This window comes from Passer domesticus, chromosome 4 (assembly GCF_036417665.1).
Source record: "Passer domesticus isolate bPasDom1 chromosome 4, bPasDom1.hap1, whole genome shotgun sequence".
Taxonomy (NCBI): Eukaryota; Metazoa; Chordata; class Aves; order Passeriformes; family Passeridae; genus Passer; species Passer domesticus.
The window spans coordinates 78732316-78753084 of NC_087477.1; the positions used below are offsets into that span (position 1 = coordinate 78732316).

Sequence of the window (20769 nt, forward strand, 5' to 3'; positions counted from 1 at the left end):
CAAACTTCCTGCTTTTTGCAAAGCATGACTCACATCCTCCATTCTGTTTTGACTGACATAAGAGATCTATTTCAGTCATATGACAATAACTTTGAATCTGACTAGCCACTTATGTGGAAATCAAAGCCTGTTCTTGCAGGATGGATAGATGTTAGCAGGAATGGTGTTTTACATAACTCCACTGAAGATCTACCTGCTTTTCCCGAAGAACTTGCTCCTGGAAGAGCGAGGCACGGCAGTGAAAGCCCAGCGTGCCACCTCGTGGCTGCCCTGTGCCCAGGGCCGATCCCAGCGCCTCCCTTTTCCAGGAGAATCCAGCCCTTCCAAAGTCTGCATGTGTTGTAATTAGCACACCGGCACCCCTGCTGATGCCTTCTCACAAGCAGAATAAAACCGAGTGATTCTTCACCCGACAGATCAAACCAGAGACAAGCAGGGAGGCAGGTGTTATTCAGAGGAAATATCACTGAACTGGAGTTTGCAGGATAAAAAATCAGGTCGCAGGAATGTGAATTGCAAGGATGTGACAGGCTTGGAGTGCTGCTGCCAACCAGAAGGTTTGTCTGGGAAATTCTCCATCTTCCACTTGGTTTTACCCGTGTGTTGGTGAAGTTTTACTGTCATGGGTCCTGGATTTCAGCTGTTTTATGCCTAATCAATGAGAGAGGGGTAGTTAATTGGATCAACACATCTGCCACGCAGAGGGCTTGTGCCTTCACCAGGATTTCATTCAGGTTAGAATGCACTTTTCCAGCTGGTTTAGGCTGGGTTAAGCCTGCAGTTCCACAACCTTCCCTCTCCCACCTGATAGATCTTGCTGCCTTCCTCAGGACAGGTCAAGGAAAACTGACCTTGATTTTTTTGGTTGCTTTACCTTTCAGGAAGAGCAGCTCTCTGCCAGCACATGGAAGTAGCATGAAAACTTGGTAAGTGATGGACCATAAGGTGGGAATGCTCTTCGGTTTTTTTTTTTTTTGTTTTTTTTTTCCTTAGACCAGGGCAGCTTAAGCCAGTTACAAAACTCCCTTTCAGAGAGATATATTACGTTTGGCTGACCCAGTTCAACCTCACTCACCTGGCAAGAAGAAACTGCCTTTTCTTGCCTGCATGGCACAGGGTGATGGGAATGCCAGCACCAGCATAAACTGTACCCAGGCTGCGTGTGGATGGTGACTGAAGGCAGTGAGGAGCAGGCTCTTCCCTTTTTGTCAACAGCAAGCTGTTATCTCAGCTACCATGTAATTTTCCTACCATGTAATTTCAGCCTCAGATGCAGAATTCAGCACCCGGAGTCAGGCAGTCGCCCTGACAGCCTGAGAGGCTGAGCTGCTGCTTTGTGGTTTTTGTGGGGGTTAACACCTCGTGGTTGCCGTTTGACAGGTGGAACGTCTGCTCAAAGCAGGTTCAAACACCTCCTGGCACTAAAGCACACAGGGTGAGAGTTGGCTCCTGGAGAAGCTTTGACATGGGACAAAGCCGGGCTTGTACAAAAGGACTTTGAGCTGTTTGCAAACAGAGCTGGTTGTTGCTGAAATTCACAAAAGATCCGTATTCAAAATGCCCAATACCAATTTTTAGTGCACATGCCAGGCTCTGCACATCATAAAGGAAAGATTTGCTGCTTTCACTGGAGCTGTAACTCACCAACAGATTCAGATAAATTGCTAACAGAAAGGCCATTATCTAGAAGTGGAAATGTTTGTGTTTCCCCAGGCACTGCAAGATGTTTTTCAAGCCAAAGCTATCAGCTGTGAGGGTACAACAGCTTTATCACCCCACACTTCTGCACTAGCACTCCCCACAACAGCGGGATTTGAGAGAAGCCCAGGATGGGCTTCCTGGGTCAACATAAAACCCTAGTGACTGTTCTTCATTTCAGTCAAATACTTAGGATACTGAACAGAATAATCATAGAATCACAGAGTGGCCTGGGTTGGAAAAAACCTCGAAGATTACCTCGTTTCAACCCCCCGCTGTGGGCAGACACCTCCCACTAGACTAAGTTGCCCCGAGCTCCTTCCAACCTAGCTTTAACTCTGGGGCAGCCACAGCTTCTCCGGGCAACCTGTTCCAGTGCTTCACCACCCTCACAGTAAATTTCCCCCTTAATATTTAATCTAAACCTCCTCTCAGTTTAAAGCCATTCCCCTTGTCCTGTCACTACATGCTCTTGTAATGTCTCCCAAAGCTCAGTCAGCTGCTCCTTCAGTTTTAACCTTGTTGCATCATGGAAGAGCGCAGTACTTGGGTCTAATTCCCTTTGAATATATATCCCACTAGATGTGTGTATTTACCCTTTAAAATGGGTAACTTGCAGGAAAAATCGTTGCCAGCTGGCAGAAAACACTGAACCACTGCATAGAAGAACCACGTGCTGCTCTTAGAATCGAGTCACCTGCTCTGTACAGAAAGGTAAGGCCTCCCCGAGATGAGATAAGCCCGGGCAATGATAATAGAGTCTTTGTCGAAATCCCACCCCATTGTTCAAGGGCTGATGTGCCGGCCCAGGGAGAACAAAAGGAAATGTTTCTAGTCCTTGAAAACCACAGCAGAATCAGGGGTTGGCAGCAAAAGCAAGCCAGTCATACACAGAATTAAAAAAGAGAAGTCAGCGGCAGCTTTTTTTGTTGAGCAAATAAAAAGATTATTCTCTATGAATTGTGGCCTGACCTTGGAGTGAGTAGTAAAGGGGTAAATACCTGCAATTCTAATCCATCTTTGTGGGATTGCAGCTGGAAAGAAACTGAAGTCCTTGTGAATGGTCCTAATGTGGCTCACAGGAGTGAAAATGCCGCTGTAGAGGGACTTCAAGGTTGCTCTGCCTCTCTTAAGCTGTTTCAGAAACAACTTCATCAAAGGTCAGCCCAGGGTAGAGGGGAAAGCTATGACAAATAAAAAACGGCTCTGTGTGCTTCAGGACAGGAGATCTCTGGGGGTTTTGTCCTGACCCTCCTGCAGGGCGGGGTAAGGACCAAGTGCTGGTTGATACCGTGTGCCCAGAGGACCCCTGGCATTTTTCATGTCCTTGTTGCTACTTTCGAGGTTGCTAAAGTTTGAAAGTCCGAGAAAGGCTCTTCCTCAAAACCTGTGGAAGCCCGGCCAGAATTCCAGTTACTCCCTGAGCTCAGTGCATCCTTGCAGGGACTCCCCCCGCCACCCTCCCTCCTCCCCCAGCACTTCCCGGTGGGACACCCCGCATCCCTCTGCTCTTCGTGGAAACGCGTGAACTCTTCCAGCCCTGGCAAACGCAGTCTCCCGGTACTTAACACGTACTCGGTACTTTCACATCGATGCAACAAGTGGCTCCGGGCACTGTCGGGCATTGTGGGAGCTGTAGTTCGCCGCTCGCAGCACTACAAGTCCCAGCCTCCCGGCGGAGGAGAAAGAGGAGGAGGAGGCGGAGGCGGAGGAGGAGAGGAGCCGGCACGGCCCAGGCCTGCAGCCCGTGAGGAAGAGCCCCCCGGGGGCGGGCCGCGCCGGCATGCGGCTCCCCGGCCGGCTCGCCCTGCTCCGGAGCACGCCCCTGGCTGCCCGGCCGCCAGGGAGGGTCCGAGCGGGGCGGGCGGCGGCGCGGCGCGGCTTCTCCCGCGGGCGGCTCGGCGGCACCATGGCAGAGGAGGCCAAGAAGCGGGCCGCCTTCGCCGCCGTGGACAAGCACGTCCAGGTGAGGCAGCCCGGGGTGCTGCGGGGGGCTCGGAGCCCCGGAGCGGCCGCGGGGTGCGCGGAGCCTCCGGGAGCACAGAGTGCACGGAGGGGCTGCGGGGACCCCCCAAAGCACAGAGTGTCTGCAGAGTGTTGGGGTCCCCCAGTGCATGTTGTGGGCATGGAGTGCTCCAGGGTGACGGGACAAGCTCTGGGCTGCCGGGAGCTCCAGTACACAGTGGCTCCGGGCTGCCGGGACAGGATCTGGTGTGCCGGGACCCCCAGTACACTGAGCGGCCATGGGGTGCACGGAGCTTCCCAGCGCATGGAGAGGCTGTGGAGAGCACGGAGCCCCCAGTACAGTGAGAGATCCCGGAGTGAGGGACTGGCTCCGGGGTGCCGGGACCCCCCAATGCACGAGGGGCCACGGCGTGCGTGGAGGCTCCCAGTGCACGGACGGAGCTCGGGGTGCGCGGAGCGACTCCGGGCTGCAGAGACCCCCTAATCCACGGAGCTGCCACATGGTGCACGGAGTCTCCGGAGGCACGGATGGGTCCTGGGCTGCGTGGAGCGGCTCCGGGAGCAGGGACGGGCTCCGGGCGCTGGGACTCGGAATGCACGAAGGGGCCGTGAGTTGCACGGAGTTCCCCGGTGCACGGAGCAACTCCGGGGTGTCAGGACTCCACAAAGCACAGAGCGGCCGCGGGGTGCTTTTTGCAGAGCGACTGTGGATTGCGGGAACAGGCTGTGAGCTGCCGGGACCCCCCAGTACACGGAGCGGCGGTGAAGTGCACGGAGCTTCCCCGTGCACGGACAGGCTGCGGGATGCACGGATCCCCAGCACCCAGAGCGGCTCTGGGGTGCCGGGACTGCCCAAAGCACGAAGCGGCCGCAGGGAGTGCAGAGTCCCGCGGTGCACGGACGGACCTTGGGACGCATGGAGCGATTCTGGGGTGCAGGGACACCCCAAGCACAGAGCAGCCATGGGCTCTCCCAGAGCACGGATTTCATGGAGCTGCTACGGGTGTAGGGACAGGTTTTAGGGTGTTGGGACTCCACAATGCACAGAGGGGCTGTGGAGGACACAGAATCTCTGGTGCATGGATGGACGCTGGGGTGCACAGAGCAGCTCTGGGGTGCTGGGACCACACAAAACACAGAGTGGCCACAAAACATAGGGGTGCACGGAGCCTTCCAGTGCACGGCCAGACCCAGGGCTGTGTCAGGCAGCTCCAGGTGCAGGGGCAGGCTGTGGAGTGCCGGGACTCCACAGTGTATGGGATGTACTGAACTTCCCAGGGCATGAATGGGTTTCAGGTGGCACGGACTCCTGCAGCGCAGAGAGCAGCCCCAAGGTTCATGGATGCAGTGGGGGGCACTGAGAATTCCCCACATTGGGAGCATGAACAGTCCTGGGTGCAAAGAGGGACCCTGGGGTGCACGGATAGGTCCTGCTGAGCCTCTTTCTCCTTCGCTTTGGACTTCACTCCCTTTAGCTGAGGCAAAGGGAGAAAACTGCTTTTCCTTCCCCAGTGTGTGCCTCCCTAGCAGCAGCTTCATGCCTGATCCAGCTCAGCGCTGCGTATGCCGAATTTGGGGTAATGTCTGCACCTCCAGACTTTCACTGTGCACCCTCCTGCAGGCTGGGCTGTGGTGGGAGTTCAGGCTAGTGCCAGGTACTGCTTCTTTCTCCAAATCCAGGATGCGCTGCTGCTACGCCCCATTTTTGAGCACCCAAGCAAGGAGCAACAGTCCCTGACCAGGGGATTCTGTCTTGTCCTCTGCAGGGAGGGAAATGCAGCCAGGGGCCCTGTGTCAGATAGGGCTGGAGCTGCCTGAGGTTTGGCACAGCCTGGTTTGGAAGCTCAAGGATCAACGGTTACAGTCACGCAGAGCTTTATCGCAGCGTCCCTGCCAGCCCTTTCGCAATAGCAGTGGTGAAATCGGGGTGAGGAGTTCCTGCTAAGAACGTAGATATTAGCAGTTGGGGGAGGAAAAAAAATCCCTTTTCCTTCCCGCTCCCCCCTCGCTGGGGTAGCGTTTCGAGGTTCAGTTGTGATGGCTTCCCTTACGTCCCATGAAAGTTTTGCTTGTTGTGCAGCTGCTCCTCTGAGCAGTCTGTACCTGCCTGAGACCCAGGCCAGCACTGTCAAAAATGAACAGTCTGTGAGATGGGGGAGCCTGGGGGCTCTGGCAGTTGCATAAAAATCCTCTTTCTTACCCAAGGCAAGGCCCAAATTGTGCATTAGGGGTTGTGGGAGGAAGGACTCCTTTCAAAAGGTGTGGAGCCAAGACACCACTGTTGCTGTGAGGTATCATAAATGGGGGCTGCTTTGATTTGGGGTAAACCCAGTACTTTTGGACTTCAGCAGTGAAATAGCTGGCCTTTGTGCTGTTTTATGGCCAGGCAAACTTAGGATAATGTTTCTGGCTGTGTCCCAGCTAATTAAAGGTCAATGTCCAGCTTGTGATGCCGGTTAAGTAAATTAGCAGTGTGTGGGGTAACACTCCAATGCTCGTGCAAACTGGCTTCAAGGAATGGTGGAGAAGGAGCTCAGGGTCACTGCCCAGGAGCTGGATGGGCTCAGCTCTCAGTTTGCACGGGCAGGGGGCAGCTGCTGTTTGTGATGGATACGTTTGTGTTTGCTTGTTAGAGCTCTGGTGGGGAGCAATGTTGTCTCTGAAAGCAAAGCTAAGGCTTCCCTTGCACAGCAGGGACGTGTGGGCGATGCCAGGGTTTGGTTCTGCTGGACAAATCTCTCTTGATTAACTATGCCATCAATCTGTGGCACTGGGGGCTTGGGACTGCTGCTGGGTGAGGCTCCTCACCTGGCACCCATCTTCACACCCATCCCTGCCTTGCCAGGACAGCAGCTCCTTGTGTGGCAGATGCAAACCTGGGTGTGGGAGGGGGGATTAGGAGAGGATAACTTTTCTGTTTTTCTTTTATTTTTTAAAATTAAAGCTAGATCGGTGTGTTTACCCAGAGCACTCGTCCCTGGGCAGCTGCAGGAGCAGAGCTCCCCAGGTCTGGAGTGGACACTGAGAGGGCCAGCCCCAGATGCCATGGACTGTGGGGCTGTGACAGCCTGGGGGAGTGGGGCTGGCACAGGGCTGGGGCTTTAGAGCTGTAAGCTGCTTGGGGAGAGCTGGCTTTGCGTTTATACAACACCTCTGAGGGCGGGCCCTGTGAGCGTGCCTCTGTTGGAAATGAAATTACAGCTACTGCCCTGTGTCCCACTGCCCCAGAGAGACTGAGCAAGCAAACCTTGGGCTTTGCTGTGTATTTATCTACTGCTTTTCCATGGAGCTCTTTGTTCTCTGACCTTGGAAACTTAGGTGGGACTGGCCAGTGCCTGTGTGCTGCTGGTGCTGCTCCATGTGTGTTGCCTTGTTGGCTTCTGTGGTGCTGGGCAGTGACTTTAGGCCCTTGGGGTGGCTGAAAAAATGCTGTGGTCGCTGCCCACTTCACCCAAAAGGGTCCTCAGCTGTGCTGTGGCTCAGTGCCTGGGTTTTGTTTGGTGGGCTTTTGGTAAGCAACTTGAAATGTAATTTTTTTTTTTGCATGAGGTGCTGCTCCTCAGTGCTCTGCTTTTCACCAGTGTTTGCCCTGCCCCTGTGTTTAAAATGTTTTGTGGTTGGTTTTGCCCCTGGTCTGGCTGGGGTTTGAGCTGAGGAGGGAGAGGTGGGAGTCACGGTAAGGCAGGGGCCGTGACAGCACCAGTTTAGACTGATTAAAAGTGCTGCTTCTCCTCTAATCACTGATAACTGGATTGGCTGGGACCCCTGTGAGCTTTTCCTGCTTTACTACAGTGGAGTTGCCCATGCTGAAGCTTTCCCCATCCCTTTAGGGTACCCAGCTGCTCCAAGAAGCTGTCCCACCCTACAGAAATGAGGGCAAAGAGAAGAAACTGCCTCTCCCCGGGTCAGAGCGAGTCTTTTGGGAACACTGGTACTGCCCGTGTCCTGCCAGCCTCTGCACAGCTTTGCTTGCCCCTTCCTTGGCTGGCCTTGCTCGGCTCTGCCTGCCTGTGGGTGCCACGAGAGCCTCAGGAGCTGTTGGGTGTGTGCTGGCCGTGTTGCAGGTGTGCAGCAGGGACCTGTTGCTGTGCCCACCTTCTGCAGAGTCACAGTGGTTAGTGAGGGCTGGGATGGAAGCTGTGCCTCTGTTTTTGGAGAACTTTATTTTCTTTAAGCTTTTAACTTGCAGAAGCAAGAGAAATGACTAATCCTAGGGGAGTGTGACCTGTCTTGAACTTCACCTTTCCAGGTAAACTTGAGTGACAGCAAGATTTTAGCTGGTTGAAGTGCTGCAGGTGTGGCTTTTTCCACAGCTGCCGAACTCTGGATTTGCTGCACACAAGGAACGAGCTCCAGATCTGTCTAATGTCCAAGAGATAATGCAAAACAGCTCTGTGCCTGCATCTCTGGTTGTCTTCATATGTTCCTCATCTGAAGTCTCTGTGGTGATACTGGGCCTCTTTAAGTCAATTTAAGCTTTGGATCCCATCCAAAGAAAACGAAGTACACTGAAAATGGGAAGTGCAGAAGGCTGCAGGTCACTTACAGGGGATGGGAAACTGAGTTGATAATAAACAGAGGCTGACGTGGCAGAGAACATGTCTTGCAGAAGTAACACAAATGCACCCATCCACCCTCAGCCTGCAGCACCTTTTAGGAGTGTTTCTGTGTTACAGATGACAGGGCAGTGATCCTTCTTAAATCAGGCAATACACAGAGAAAGGCCAGGATGGAGCTGTGGTTAAAATTTCATCCTCTTCAGCACATGCTGCCAGGCTCACCCACCTTCCAAGTTTTGCTGGACTCTCCTATAGGCAGCTTTACACTCTGTTTTGGAAAACATTCTTTATTATTCACAGGAACAGCTGCTGTGCTCTCTGCTTTGGCTGCTGGTGCATCTGTGCTGTTTACTAATGATATGGTTGGCAGCAAATTCAGCCTTTTACTGTGTGGCTTCCTTGGGAGATTTTATCTTGAGGTTGTTTCCCCTTCTTCCTCTGTGGTATTGTCTGAAATTCACAGCTTTCCGGCAGGAGAGCTTTCATGGAATGCCAGCAACCACCAGTGAGCGTGCATTGAACACCCTGAGATCGGACTGTGCTGGTAATTAGCAAGCACATGTCCTTTAATGAGAGGGAGAGTTGATTAAAATCCCTTGGCTGCAGACCACGGCCGTGCCCTCGCTGGCACAGCGTGTTCCCTCCCTTGCCTGCAGAGTGCTGAGATGCTGTGTCCACGTGCATCCCTGGACAAGGCTCCTCTTGCATGTGTTTACAATGCCACTTTTACTGGGAAAGTGGAGTCTGGAGCCTGCAGTAACAGCATTCCTCTGTCTTTCATTTGCAGAACAATCAAGTTCTTGGGATTGGAAGCGGATCTACGATTGTACACGCGGTGCAACGATTAGGTAGGATGCTCCCCTTCCTGTCCCTCCCACCACAAAAAGTCTCCTTTTCCATCTGCCCCAGCTGCTTGAAAAACACCCTGAATCACCTGGGTGCTGACTTAGAGCTCATGCCTTGGGTCTGTTCACTGGCTGCTGTGTCCTGCTTGAAGCTGAAGGTTAAAACCGTGCCTTGGGCTCCAAATTTATTGCCTGAGAGTCCTGAGGAGGTAATGATTTGCCACCTGTTCCTGACAGCCAGGAAAAGCTCTCCACTGGCACCCACCACAAACTGGAGCTGAGCTCCTTAGTCTGGTGCCAGCTTTGCCAGCTCTGCCCAGTGCTGACTTGCTGTGTGGCTCGGGGCCATGCAGCTGCTCTGCTTCCTTGAGCCCGTTTGCCTGTGGCTCATTTTGCTCCCCACATCCACAGGATTCACACTGAGGGCCCTGCTGAGGTGTAATGAAAATGAGGAATGTGAAATCCTGCTGCATTTTATTAATGTACCTTGCAGCCAGGTTTACCTGCTTGCTCCAGGTGCAGGGATTTGCTCAGGGAGTGATGCAGAAAATTTCTGCAAAATATTCAGGTGAGGCAAATGCAGTTTTACAGAGTGAGTGTGAGGGTAATTACTGTCACGGCTCATTACAGAGCGTGCAGAGGTTTACAGGTCCTTTGCAGGGCAGTCTCAGCCCTGCTTGTGGAGGTGCTGAACTTTGGATGTCCTTGGATGCAGAGCAGAGCAGCTGTGGGGGCCATGGTGGGTTGGGAGTGCAGGATCAGTCCTGTTGTTCTTGGGGGTCTTGCTTGGGTACAGCGGGGGAACTACAGAATCATTAAGGTTGGAAAACACCTCCAAGATCCTCAAATCCCACACAGCACCACTGTGTTCACCACCAAACAATACTCCCAGGTGTTACACCCACACTTCAGATGTGAAGATTGCACCACTTCCCTGGCAGCACAGTTCAGTGTGCCCCACCTGGGTGGCTCTGCCTCTCTGGGAGTCCCCTGGTGACCTCCAGCTCCCTTGGGCAGAGCTGTCCTGCAGCCCAGAGCAGGCTGAGTTCTGAGCACAGCCCAGCCCTTTGCTGTGCAGGGACACAGCAGGGCTGGGGCTGCCCCTTGTCACCCATTTCCCCACTCTGTGTGTGATGCACTTCATTGTCTGGGAGCTGCTGTTCAGCCTTCTGGGCTTGGCTCAGTACTGCAACCACTCCCTCCTTGAGCACAGAATCAGTCTCTAAATAAATGGCTATTGTATTTGAAGAGGAGTGGCTGTTCCAGGCTGCAAATGCTGGCTTTTCACGTCCCCTGATTGCTTTAGAACTGGGATGTGGCTTGTAACAACATCCAGCCTCATGTACTGCATGTTCAATCCTTCCAGCAGCAGCATTACCTTGGAGCATGTAGCTCATGTGCTTGCTCTGGTGCACGAGCTCTTGCTGGCTCTTGGGCTCTTGGCTCATGCCTGGGTATTGTAGTTACTAAAATAACATTTTGTCCATAATGATATCTTAGTAATAGATTTTAGTCATTTGAGGTTAGCCTGGGGGAGGAAATATTTCCTTCCATTTAATGGAATACTGTACTTTATTAGTTCTTTCCCTGCTATATATTTAAATGTTCTATAATAAATTAATGTGATGTCCCCAGGGCAACAAGCCAGCAAACCTTTCAGACAGCTGCTGGAGCTCTGTGTTTACATGGAGTGAAAGAGGGGATAGGGCAGATTTCCCAGGTGAGGATTTGCTGATGGGGCTCCTCTGCTGCTGGGGGCATAAAGGTTAATGGCTCATGGTGGCTTGGGCTGGGCCAGAGTGGGTGTTTAAACATTTCTGACTGTTGAAACTGAGCCTCAGCCTATGGAGGGGGCACCTGTTTGCATTTTGAGCGTGACTGAGTTATTTGCAAGCCAAGCAAGTAATTGCAGTGAATCAGAGGGGCTGTGCTGAACTGAGGTTTCTGAAAGAGAAAGTTGCTGTGTTTTTGCCTTGTGCAATGAACAAACCAGGGCTTCTGCTTTTTGCCTGCAGCTGAGCGAGTCAAGGAGGAGAACCTGACAATTGTCTGCATCCCTACATCATTTCAGGTGAGTGCTTTCCCCCTTTGCTTCCTGCCAGTCCAAACACTCCTGCAGGGGATCTCCCTGGGCTGTGGGAGCCCACCTTGCCTCTCTCTGCTTACAGTGGTGTGAATGAACCAAAAGCACCAGTGCAAGCAGTCGTGGTGCAGCCTACAGAAACACCTCACAAAGAAAGTGATGGTGCTGTGTTACCCTGACCTGAGCTGGGGCTGGGAGGTGTGTTTGGAGCCCGTGTGGTAAGGCTGGTTGTGTCAGGGTTGGTGTGTGGCTTCCTCTGGATCCCACTTGCAGGAAAATGCTGCTTAGTGGTGAACCAGACTCGCAGTGCAAAGCTCACTGGAGACACTTTGTCTCCTTTGAGTCTGTATCAGCCCTGACAGCTGTGAAGAATAATAGTTAGCTCTTGTGTTTTCAGCAGGAACTTCAAATGCATCAGCTGGATTTGATAAGAGATTGCAGAAGAGAAATTGGCTTAACCTCTTGTTGGCTGTGCAGCCTTTGCAGGAATTGATTCATACCAAGCTAGATGTTGAGAGGGAGAACCTGGATTGGTGGTGGAATACAGATCCGCTGGTGAAGATTCTGAGCATCTCCCACGCCTCTGGCAATTGGTTTTGGTCTTTTTGCCTCTGCTCCCTGAGGTGGGAGCCTTCTTTTGGGCAGGCAGGGGTGACACAGTGGGGACCACCCGAAGGGTCTTCAAGGCAATTCCCCAATAAAGGAATTGGGCATGTGTCCTTGTCATGGTCCTGGTGTGGGCCGGGGGACTGCATTTTTGTCACACTTGTCACCCTGAGGGCAGTCAGGCAGTGTGGCAGGCAGGGCAGAGCCTGTCCTGTGAGGTGTTCAGGGACTGGGTGGAGCTGACCCTGCTTTGACCTGGAGGTTGGATAGAGACCAACCTGAATTATCCTAAAATCTTAGGAAAACCTAACATCCTCTTACCCTGCAGTTGTATGGGTGTGGGGGTGACAGGGCTCTCTCTTCCCAGCTCTTGCAAACAACTGGGGTATAGTGCAAGGTGCTGCAAAGGCCAGAAAGTGGAAAAAAAATTAAGCTATATTGGTACTTTTGTTGATTGTGGTGAGAGTCTGTCTTTGAGCTGTCTCTAATGATTCCCACCCTGAAATGCCATGTCCCGTTTGAATTTAGGAGAAGTGCTCTTAGTTTAATCATTAGTTCTTAAAGAAAATACTGATGAAGCTGTTGCAGTGAGCGTGTCCTGCCTTGAAATGTTGTCATAGTTCATTTAACACCACCAAGTTTCTTACCAGTTAAACAAAAAATTGCTCTTAAAGGCCAGAGAGAGATTGTACACCTGCAGGAGCCAAAATTCCAACATGGGGCTGCCTTGTATCTCTTGCAGTCCCTTAGACCTCAACCAATTCCGAGTGGAGCATTCCCAGGTCAGCAAAACAGCATTTTATTTTCACTGTGTACAGGTGTAGATGGCTGCCTGAGGTCACTGGCAAGGAAGAGTTGGTTTCAGTGGGCTTTTATACTCCTCCCTTCCCTGTTGTCAGGTCATTAATGCATCACCATCAGTAAACTAGAGCAGGGTAAGTATCTGTCCCTGGCGTTTGCATTCTCTCTTCTCACCAGGACACGGAGTGGGACTGCTCCTGTCGAGTGCTGTGCAGTTACCACCACTTTTCCCTCAGTTATGGGAGCTCTGCTTTTGATTCCCACTGCTCCCATTGCCTTGCAAGCAGAGCCTGGAGAGAGCCAAGCCACCTCGTTGCCACACTGCTGACTCAGCCTGTTCAGGGTCTGGCCTGCATGTGCAGCACAGTGTTTTTCAATGCTTTGAGTTTCCCAGATCCCTGAAATCTCCTTTTGTGGACACCATGTGATGAATGCCAACTCACTGATTTTTATTCCTATCATGTTGTGTGTCCTTAGGGCCCCACAGCCCATGGTGTTAAAACTGCATGCCATGAAATGCCATGATAAACTATCCAAATCTTATTGCCAGGAGTGCCACCTGCTCATTCTAATGTTTCTGGGATGCCAGTACCTGTGACTGATGCACTTTGTTAGTATTAGTGGGTGGAATTCAGGGGAACCAGCTGATCCAGGCTGTTGCACTGGGGTTTCTTGGTCCAGCTGCAGCATGGTAGCAAGTTTGGACTGAGCAGAGTCTGTGCAAGGAGGGAATCTCACTTGAATGATGATCTGTAACATACAGAAAGTTCAACCAGTTAGAGATTCTGGAGATGACACCAAGTTGGGTGGGAGTGTTGATGTGCTGGAGGGCAGTGTCACTCTAGGACACGAAACAACATGACATGGACTCGCTGCTCTTTCCAAGGTAAAAAGGGTTTTTTGTTTTCTGGCTCCAGCATTTACAGATTTCCAAAAGTGACAGTGGTTTGGAGGGTGAAAGTGCCACCTCTCCAATGACACTGGACAAACCAACAGTCCATCAAATTCCTCCTCCTCCATAAAAGAATGCAAAACAATAAGTTATTTACATAAAGCGTGTGAGAAAGTTTGTTACAAGAACGTAAACATCAGAAGGCTTAGAAAATCTTAAAAAATCAGGGTGACAGAGCAGGAAGGCTCTGCAGAGAGATCTGGACAGGATGGATGGATGGATGGATGGATGGATGGATGGATGGATGGATGGATGGATGGATGGATGGACTGACCAAGGCCAAGGGTCTGAGCTTCACACCTGGAATCCTGTGTTCAGTTTTGTGCCTCATGAAGGGCAAGAGGACAAGAAGGGCACTGAGGGGCTGGAGCACAGGTGTGATGAGGAGCATGTGAGGAGCTGGAGAAAAGGAATCTTCTCACTGTCCACAACCCCCAGCCACGTTGGAGTTGGTCTCTTGTCCCAAGTGAGAAATAACAGGACAAGAGGAAATGGCCCCAAGCTGTGCCAGGAGAGGTTTAGATTGGATATTAGGGAAAGTTTCTTCACTGAGAAGGTGGCCAAGCACTGAACAGGCTGCCCAGGGCAGTGGTGGAGTCACCACCCCTGGAGGGATGTAAAACCATGTACCTGTGACACCTGGGGACGTGGTTTAGGGTGGCCTGGGCAGTGCTGGGTTAAGGGCTCGACTTGGTGTTAGCAAACCTGGCCAAACAATTCTGTGATTGCCTGTTCAAGCTGAGGGACTGAGCCCAGGGCAGCTCTGGGTGCCCTGTGTTGTGTTGCCACTAGAGGGAAACAGCCACTGCAGGAGACAGATCAGAGCCACCAAGCAGCTGTTTCAGCAGCTTCCCACACTTTCCCCATGAGTTGTTTCTTGTTTACTTTTTAGCTTGTTTCCAATATGACAAATATTTTCTGTTAGTTCCACATTGCTGTAGTGTAAATATTTAATTTTCTTGGTCCCATTTTTCAGCCAGAGGAGATAGGAAGGGCTGGATGGGTGTAAGGGAGAACGTCCAAGCTGAAAAAACATAGGAATTAAAAATTCCATATATGCTTTAGTGCTTAGGTAGAAGTGATTCCCACCAAGCTGATGAGGCCTCCTGCTATTTAGTGTGGAGACACCCAAACCCAGGAGTTCTATTGCACCACCTGAGCATTTCAGTTCAAATCAGCAGCAGGATTTTCTTTTCATTAAACTGCTCTGATGTGGAAACATCATTCTCCTTGCTGTGTGTTCCTGCTGCAGCCTCTCCACGAGCAGTGGAGCTCTCCCAGGGAGGCTCCATCCTTGCTGCAGCCAGGGAAGGACACCAAGAGTCTGTTTTCCTTTCCTGCCACGGGTAAATGGTGTTTGCTCTCTTCTTGGTGCACAGGCTCGTCAGCTGATCCTGCAGAATGGCTTAACACTGAGTGACTTGGACCGAAATCCAGAGGTGAGTGGGACCACAGAGCTGAGACCTCAGCTGACCTTCCTCTCACCTGGTCCTTCAGAAAGCATCCAGGCTCCTCAGTCCTCCCCTGAGGCTGAGTTTGGGCAGCCACGCTGCAGAACTTGAGTTGGGACAACAGGAAACAGCCTCAAGTTGTGCCACAGGAGGTTCAGATTGGATATTAGGAAAAATTTCTTCACTGGAAGGTTGGTCAAGCACTAGAACAGGCTGCCCAGGGCAGTGGTGGAATCAGCATCCCTGGAAGTGTTAAAAAAACATGTAGATTTGATGCTTAGAGACATAGACTAAATAATCTTAAAGGTGTTTTCTGACCTTAATGATTCTGTGATTTGAACAGGTTTAGTTCGTTTTTCCCCAAAGTTCTTTCTTAATTATTGTCCCTTTAGATGGCAAGAAGGCTTCTGGGTTGTGTTGCCTCCAAGTGCTTGGCATCTCTTCCAAGATGAAGCTTGAGACAGGGAAAAGATTTTTCCTGGGGAAGTCTTGCATGCTGGTCCTTAAACAACACCAGAGGCTAAAGGGATGTGCCTTGCAGGCCAGCACTTGGTTTGGGATTCTCCTCCTCTCACATGCCTGTGGTTGATGGAGGGGCTTGGGTGGTCTCAGGGTATCCTTGGCTGGCCCATCAGACACTTGTGTCTGGTCAGGCTGGCACCAGGCTGGTCCCAGCTCTGGTGACACTTGTGGCTGCTGCTTGGGACACTCCAGCCCTGGAGCTGCACCAGGAGAGGGCCTGGATGCTGCACCCGAGGGGTTCCCACAGCCATTTTCTCCTCTTCCCACAGCTTGATGTTGCCATCGATGGAGCAGATGAGGTGGACTCTGACCTCAACCTTATCAAAGGTGGCGGGTGAGCCTTGCTGGCTGTCTGTCTGTCTGTCCCAGTGCTGGTGGAGCTCTGAGCATCCCTGTGTGGCTGTGGGTGTCTGGGCTGGGCTGGAGGGGATCCTGTGCACCCACAGATGGCTCCTGGCCAAGGCTGCCAGGGGCAAGGGGCACAAAGTGAGGGGTGGGGATAAGGAGGATAAGGTGTGGGGCAATGGCAGCACCAAAACCAGCAAGAGCATATTAGAGGGCACTGGATTGCAAGGCCATTAGGCACGGTGAGGAGCAGTCTGATGTTTTCTGGTTTTGTTTTTATTTTTTCCCCCTTGCAGTGGCTGCTTGACACAGGAGAAGATAGTTGCAGGATTTGCAAAGTGCTTCATTGTTATTGCTGATTACAGGTGAAGATATTACAGTTCATAATACCTTTCTCCTCCATGGGAGGTTTCAGATGGTGCTGTGTTAGGCCATTATTGTCATTCCAATGGTTGCAGGAGAGCAGGAATGGGTGGAAATGAGCCTGGCTCCCAGTATTTCAGCAATTCAATTTATCTTTTTTTTTCTTAATTTTCAACTCAGCAGGCCTGCTTGGGAGTCAGCAGAGCTTGTGGGGAAGTGGCAGTTCTGCTCTCTGAGCTCAGTGATTGTCAGCATGGGATAAATTTTCCAGCCATGGGGCTGTGGAGAAAACAACTCCTGTTCTGCTTGTCCAAAACATGTCAAAACAGAGCTTTTGAGTGGATAGAGCATTGTGCATTAGACTGGCTCTTGCTGCACCAGGGCACACATGGGCTGGTGTCCATCCTGAGCCGTGTGCCTGAGGGCTTTGCCAAGGGCTTGGGGTGCTGTTAATGGTGACAGCAGTGTAATATCCAGCACTAATCCCACCTCAAACTGTGCCCTCAGGAAAAAATCTGACAGACTTGGGGAGCAGTGGAAGAAGGGAATTCCTATTGAGGTCATCCCTATGGCTTATGTCCCTGTCACCAGAGCCCTGACCAAAAAGTTTGGCGGTGTCGTGGAGCTGCGGATGGCTGTTAACAAAGCAGTGAGTGTCCCTGTCAGCCCTGCTGCCCTGGGGACCCCCTGAACGTGGGCAAAGGGAGGACCAGAGGTCTGGCCCTTCATCTGGTGAAATCTGGGCTTTCACTCCCACAAATGACATCTTGTGTAATTCCTTATTATACTTTATTATACTCTGGCTGTGACTCCCAAAGAAACATCCTGGAGCAGAGGAATTTCCAGCCTGGGTCTGACCTGCTGCTCTGGGGGTGTTGGGGGGCTGCAGGGCAGTCTGAGCTGCCAAAGAGGGTCTCAGGTTGGGGGTGGTGGTTTCACTGACAGGTTTATTGTGGGGACAGCCCCAGTTTGTGTGAATGATGACTCTAAACCACTGCAGTGGGGACAGCTGGTCCCAGTGAGGGCTGTGACAATCCCTGTCTGGGATCAGGAGACACAGGGCTCGTGCCATGACAACTGGGTTTGCTTCCAGGGCCCTGTGGTGACAGACAATGGGAACTTCATCCTGGACTGGAAGTTTGACAAGGTTCATGAGTGGCGTGAAGTGAACTCTGCTATCAAAATGATACCAGGTGATGTCTGTGATTTTTTTAAAAACCACAAAAGCTGGCTGAGGCTGGGTGTGTGATAAGTGACCTGGACTGTGGCAGCAAGGGAATGTGTGTGTGTGTGTATTTGCTTCCCTCCTGTAGGTCCCTGCATTTGTTTCTACTCAAGAAAGCAGTCAGCTCAGTTGGTACAATTGTGCCCATGTGGCTTTTTCCATACACTGGTGAAAACCTGGAGTGATGCTTGATGTTGACACTGCTTCCCATTAGACACAACAGTCCCGCCCTCTTCCTTACTGTCCTTGTGCCCATTTAGAGAGGGACGCCAGTGGAAACACCAGTGCACTCTGGAGGGAAGGTTTGCACTGTGCTCTGGTATTTTCCAGGAGCTGCTCACAGCTCTGCATCCCGTTCCCATTGGGAAGCCCTCCCTGCTGGCCTTGCTGTGAGGATGAAGTGTACTCAAGCTCTTGCTGGGCTCGAGCAGCAGTGGCTGAGTGCTCTGTTTGCAAACAAAACAGCCTCTTTGCAAGGACTCCTGCATTGCATGAGACCTGCTGCCCAGGCAAGAGCTGCCTCTGGATCATCTGGGTCTGCCCAGGGGCACTGGCACTCTCTGAACTTCAGGGAAGCAGCATCTGGGTGTCTTTCTGGTTATCTTGGCAAAGCCTGTCCCTGGAGTCCTGCCTTCACACAGCTGCCTTCACTGACTGCTCATGTGTTGCCAGAACGTGCAGGAACAGGTTGGGATCTTGTTGCACAAGCCGAGTTGCCAACATCCCCACAAAGCAGCCAAATATTGTCCTGGCTCCACAAGTGAAACACCAGGCCAGGCAGAGGCTCTGGTCAGTGGTTTTGCTTCCCTCAGTAGTGCTTATCACAGAATCACAGAATTGTTTGGGTTGGAAGGGATCTCTGGTGCAGTGCTCCATATCCTAACCCTCTTGCTGCCCATGGCTGTACAAATCTCTGTATCATTAGAGTTGTGTCTGTGCAAGAGGCAGACAGTGCTTGGTTGCTCTGCACAGCAGGAGCTTCTTCCCTGCATTTCTTGTTTTTTGAGAAAGGAATCGTAAATAATAGTAAATAATAGTAAATAATAGTAAATAATAGTAAATAATGGGACCTGTTTCCTGCTCAGAAATGGACCTGCTCAGGGAAGAAGAGCTTCTTCCCTATGCAGAAGTGGATGAGCCTACACGTGTGGCTGTTAAAGTCTAAATGCAGTGCTGGTAGAAGGGTTTTGGCCACCCTGTGCTTGTGGTAGCCCTTGTCCTCTGTTTCTATCCACCTTCCTTGGCCTCTGGCTGTGTCTCAGTGATCACTGTGAAGTTAGGAGCACCCCATAGTTAAATGAAATCAAAAGTACATTTACAAATGGGCTGCAAATTGTAGAGGTAGCACCAGGGCTGCCGAGTTTTAACACTTGAACAAATGTTAGCCAGGTGTGCTCTTACAGGGAAGTCTTTCAGGTGAGTTTAAAGGCAAAGGGAGTGATCCCCAGTCCTGTGGGTGTGTGCAGCTTCCTCTTGCTCCCATGGGTCATCAGATAGCAGAAACTGCTTTTCTCATGCTTGTGTTGGTGCAGCAGTGGTGGCTGGGGCAGCGGGAATGTCGGGGGAGCTTTGGGAGTTGTTCCTCAGTCCCTGGAGAGTTTTTGCTCAAGTGGCTGCATGGAAAACACTTCCTAGCAGCTCCCAGCGTGGCCGATCCAGGTTGGACACAACTCCAAACCTCCGATGGAGACACTGGTGCTTTTCAAGGAGCCAAACCTCGGAGGGCAGGGCAGAGGACACGAGCAGGGGTGGCTCTGGCAGTAACCAACAACCTCTCGTTCTGCAGGCGTGGTGGAGACGGGGCTGTTCATCGACATGGCCGAGGTGGTGTATTTTGGGATGGAGGACGGCTCCGTCAGCGTGCGGGAGAAGCAGCCCTGCTGACAGGGCCCTGCCACGGGGACTCAGCTTCCCGCCGGTGCCAAGCCCACGTTTTGCCTTAAGGAGCAGCGGCTGTCGCAGGAGACCCGCGGGAAAAGCCCATCAGGATCCGCTGATGTGATACTGAATGTCTTTTTTTAAAGAGAAACAAACAAACAAAAAATAGATTCTATTTATATATATATATTTTTACTTTACAGGAATGTCGTCTTTTTTTAATGAGTCGTTTCAATGAATTGCTTTAATGTTTTTATTTTCTTTTCTAAGAAATACTTACCAAAAACATTACTCCCTGGTTTTGTGTTTGGAGGTTTGTTTTTTGTTTTTTTTTTTTCTTTTTTTCAAAGAGAACTTGAACCCTTCTGGTTGCTCATAGCACTTAATGATGGAGGTCAGAAATACAATCCTAATGCATCGTTCCTAACTATCCTGGCTGGGAGGGTGATGTATGTAACAGGAGCACATCCAGTTGGGACCTGCTGATGCCTTATTTGGAACCTTTTTGGTTCAGTATTTTATGCCTTTTATTTTTCTATACCACTGTTTTTTAATAGTTCAGGATGTCTGGTTGTCCTCTGTGCACATGACAATTCTCTGAGCCTAGGGTGGTCTCTACATCACCCTCTCTGGGAAACTAATAAGGGCCTTTTCTGGGCTTCTGTATGGAGGAGACATTCATCCTTTGAGCCAAACTCTGCTCTCATTTAATTCAGTACCTCTGATTAAAGTCTGTCCTGTAGCTGGAGATGTTTGAGACTTTGTCCTTTTAGACCAAGAGCACAACTGGGTGCTTGATGAAGCTTACAGGAGCATATTTTAGCAGCTTAGGGCAGCATGGAATAGTGTTCAGTGGCAAATGATTTGGTTTGGAATGAAGGTTAATTGTCACCCCTCACAGCTGGTTGATTTGTGGAAGGATAGGGCAGAACGCACACGAAAACAGAGTCTTCCTGCCTAAATTTTCAATGTGTAGCAGGAGAGAGACGCTCGTTCAGTATCTCATTTTTGGTGTGTAGGTGCTTTGCATGGTTCTGATGTCCAAATGCAAGCCCTCTCTTTGTGTTTTAGACACTGAAATAAAGAGCTCTTATACCAGACTTGGTGGTAATTTTGTTGTCAGAGTAAATTATTTTGTGGATAATGGGGCAGATCACAGTCAGACCAACTTCTGCGAACTTCCCCCTTGCAAGAATCCCTCACCCTCACCCAAATCCACCCTTTCTGCATTTGATTTCTTTTTGCTTAAGGTAAATGAATTATTTAAAATTAACCAAATTATCTGTCAACACTTGCTATCTGCAGTACTTTCCTCAACAGACAATGTCTTCAATTTTTACATCTAAAATCTGTACAACCTTGTACTGAGCAAACTGCCAGCAGCTTGCTGGAAACACTGGGATTTCTTTTCCCACAAGCCAAGTGCTGCAGAAGCCATTTGTAAAGCCCTAGCTCTGGCTAGAGGCTGTTTTCAGA

General features: G+C 51.0%; 1 protein-coding gene across 1 annotated transcript; it reads left to right on the forward strand.

Moving 5' to 3' along the window:
• The first annotated feature begins 3391 nt into the window (after positions 1-3391).
• On the forward strand, positions 3392-20404 carry RPIA (ribose 5-phosphate isomerase A). The gene is made up of 9 exons (XM_064419019.1): positions 3392-3664; positions 9010-9070; positions 11083-11138; positions 14889-14948; positions 15752-15816; positions 16124-16192; positions 16698-16839; positions 17284-17383; positions 19202-20404. Exons 1-9 carry the CDS (start codon positions 3482-3484, stop codon positions 19297-19299), a joined length of 834 nt encoding a protein of 277 aa, XP_064275089.1. The 5' UTR covers positions 3392-3481; the 3' UTR covers positions 19300-20404.
• Positions 20405-20769: the final 365 nt, after the last annotated feature.

What these genes read in the sequence shown, in the direction of transcription:
- RPIA (XM_064419019.1), top strand. Translation starts at nt 3,482, where the DNA reads ATGCGGCTCCCCGGCCGGCTCGCCCTGCTCCGGAGCACGCCCCTGGCT. An exon ending in GCATCCCTACATCATTTCAG is followed by an intron (nt 11,139 to 14,888) that starts GTGAGTGCTTTC and finishes CTTGGTGCACAG; the next exon opens with GCTCGTCAGCTGATCCTGCA. An exon ending in ACTTGGACCGAAATCCAGAG is followed by an intron (nt 14,949 to 15,751) that starts GTGAGTGGGACC and finishes CTCTTCCCACAG; the next exon opens with CTTGATGTTGCCATCGATGG.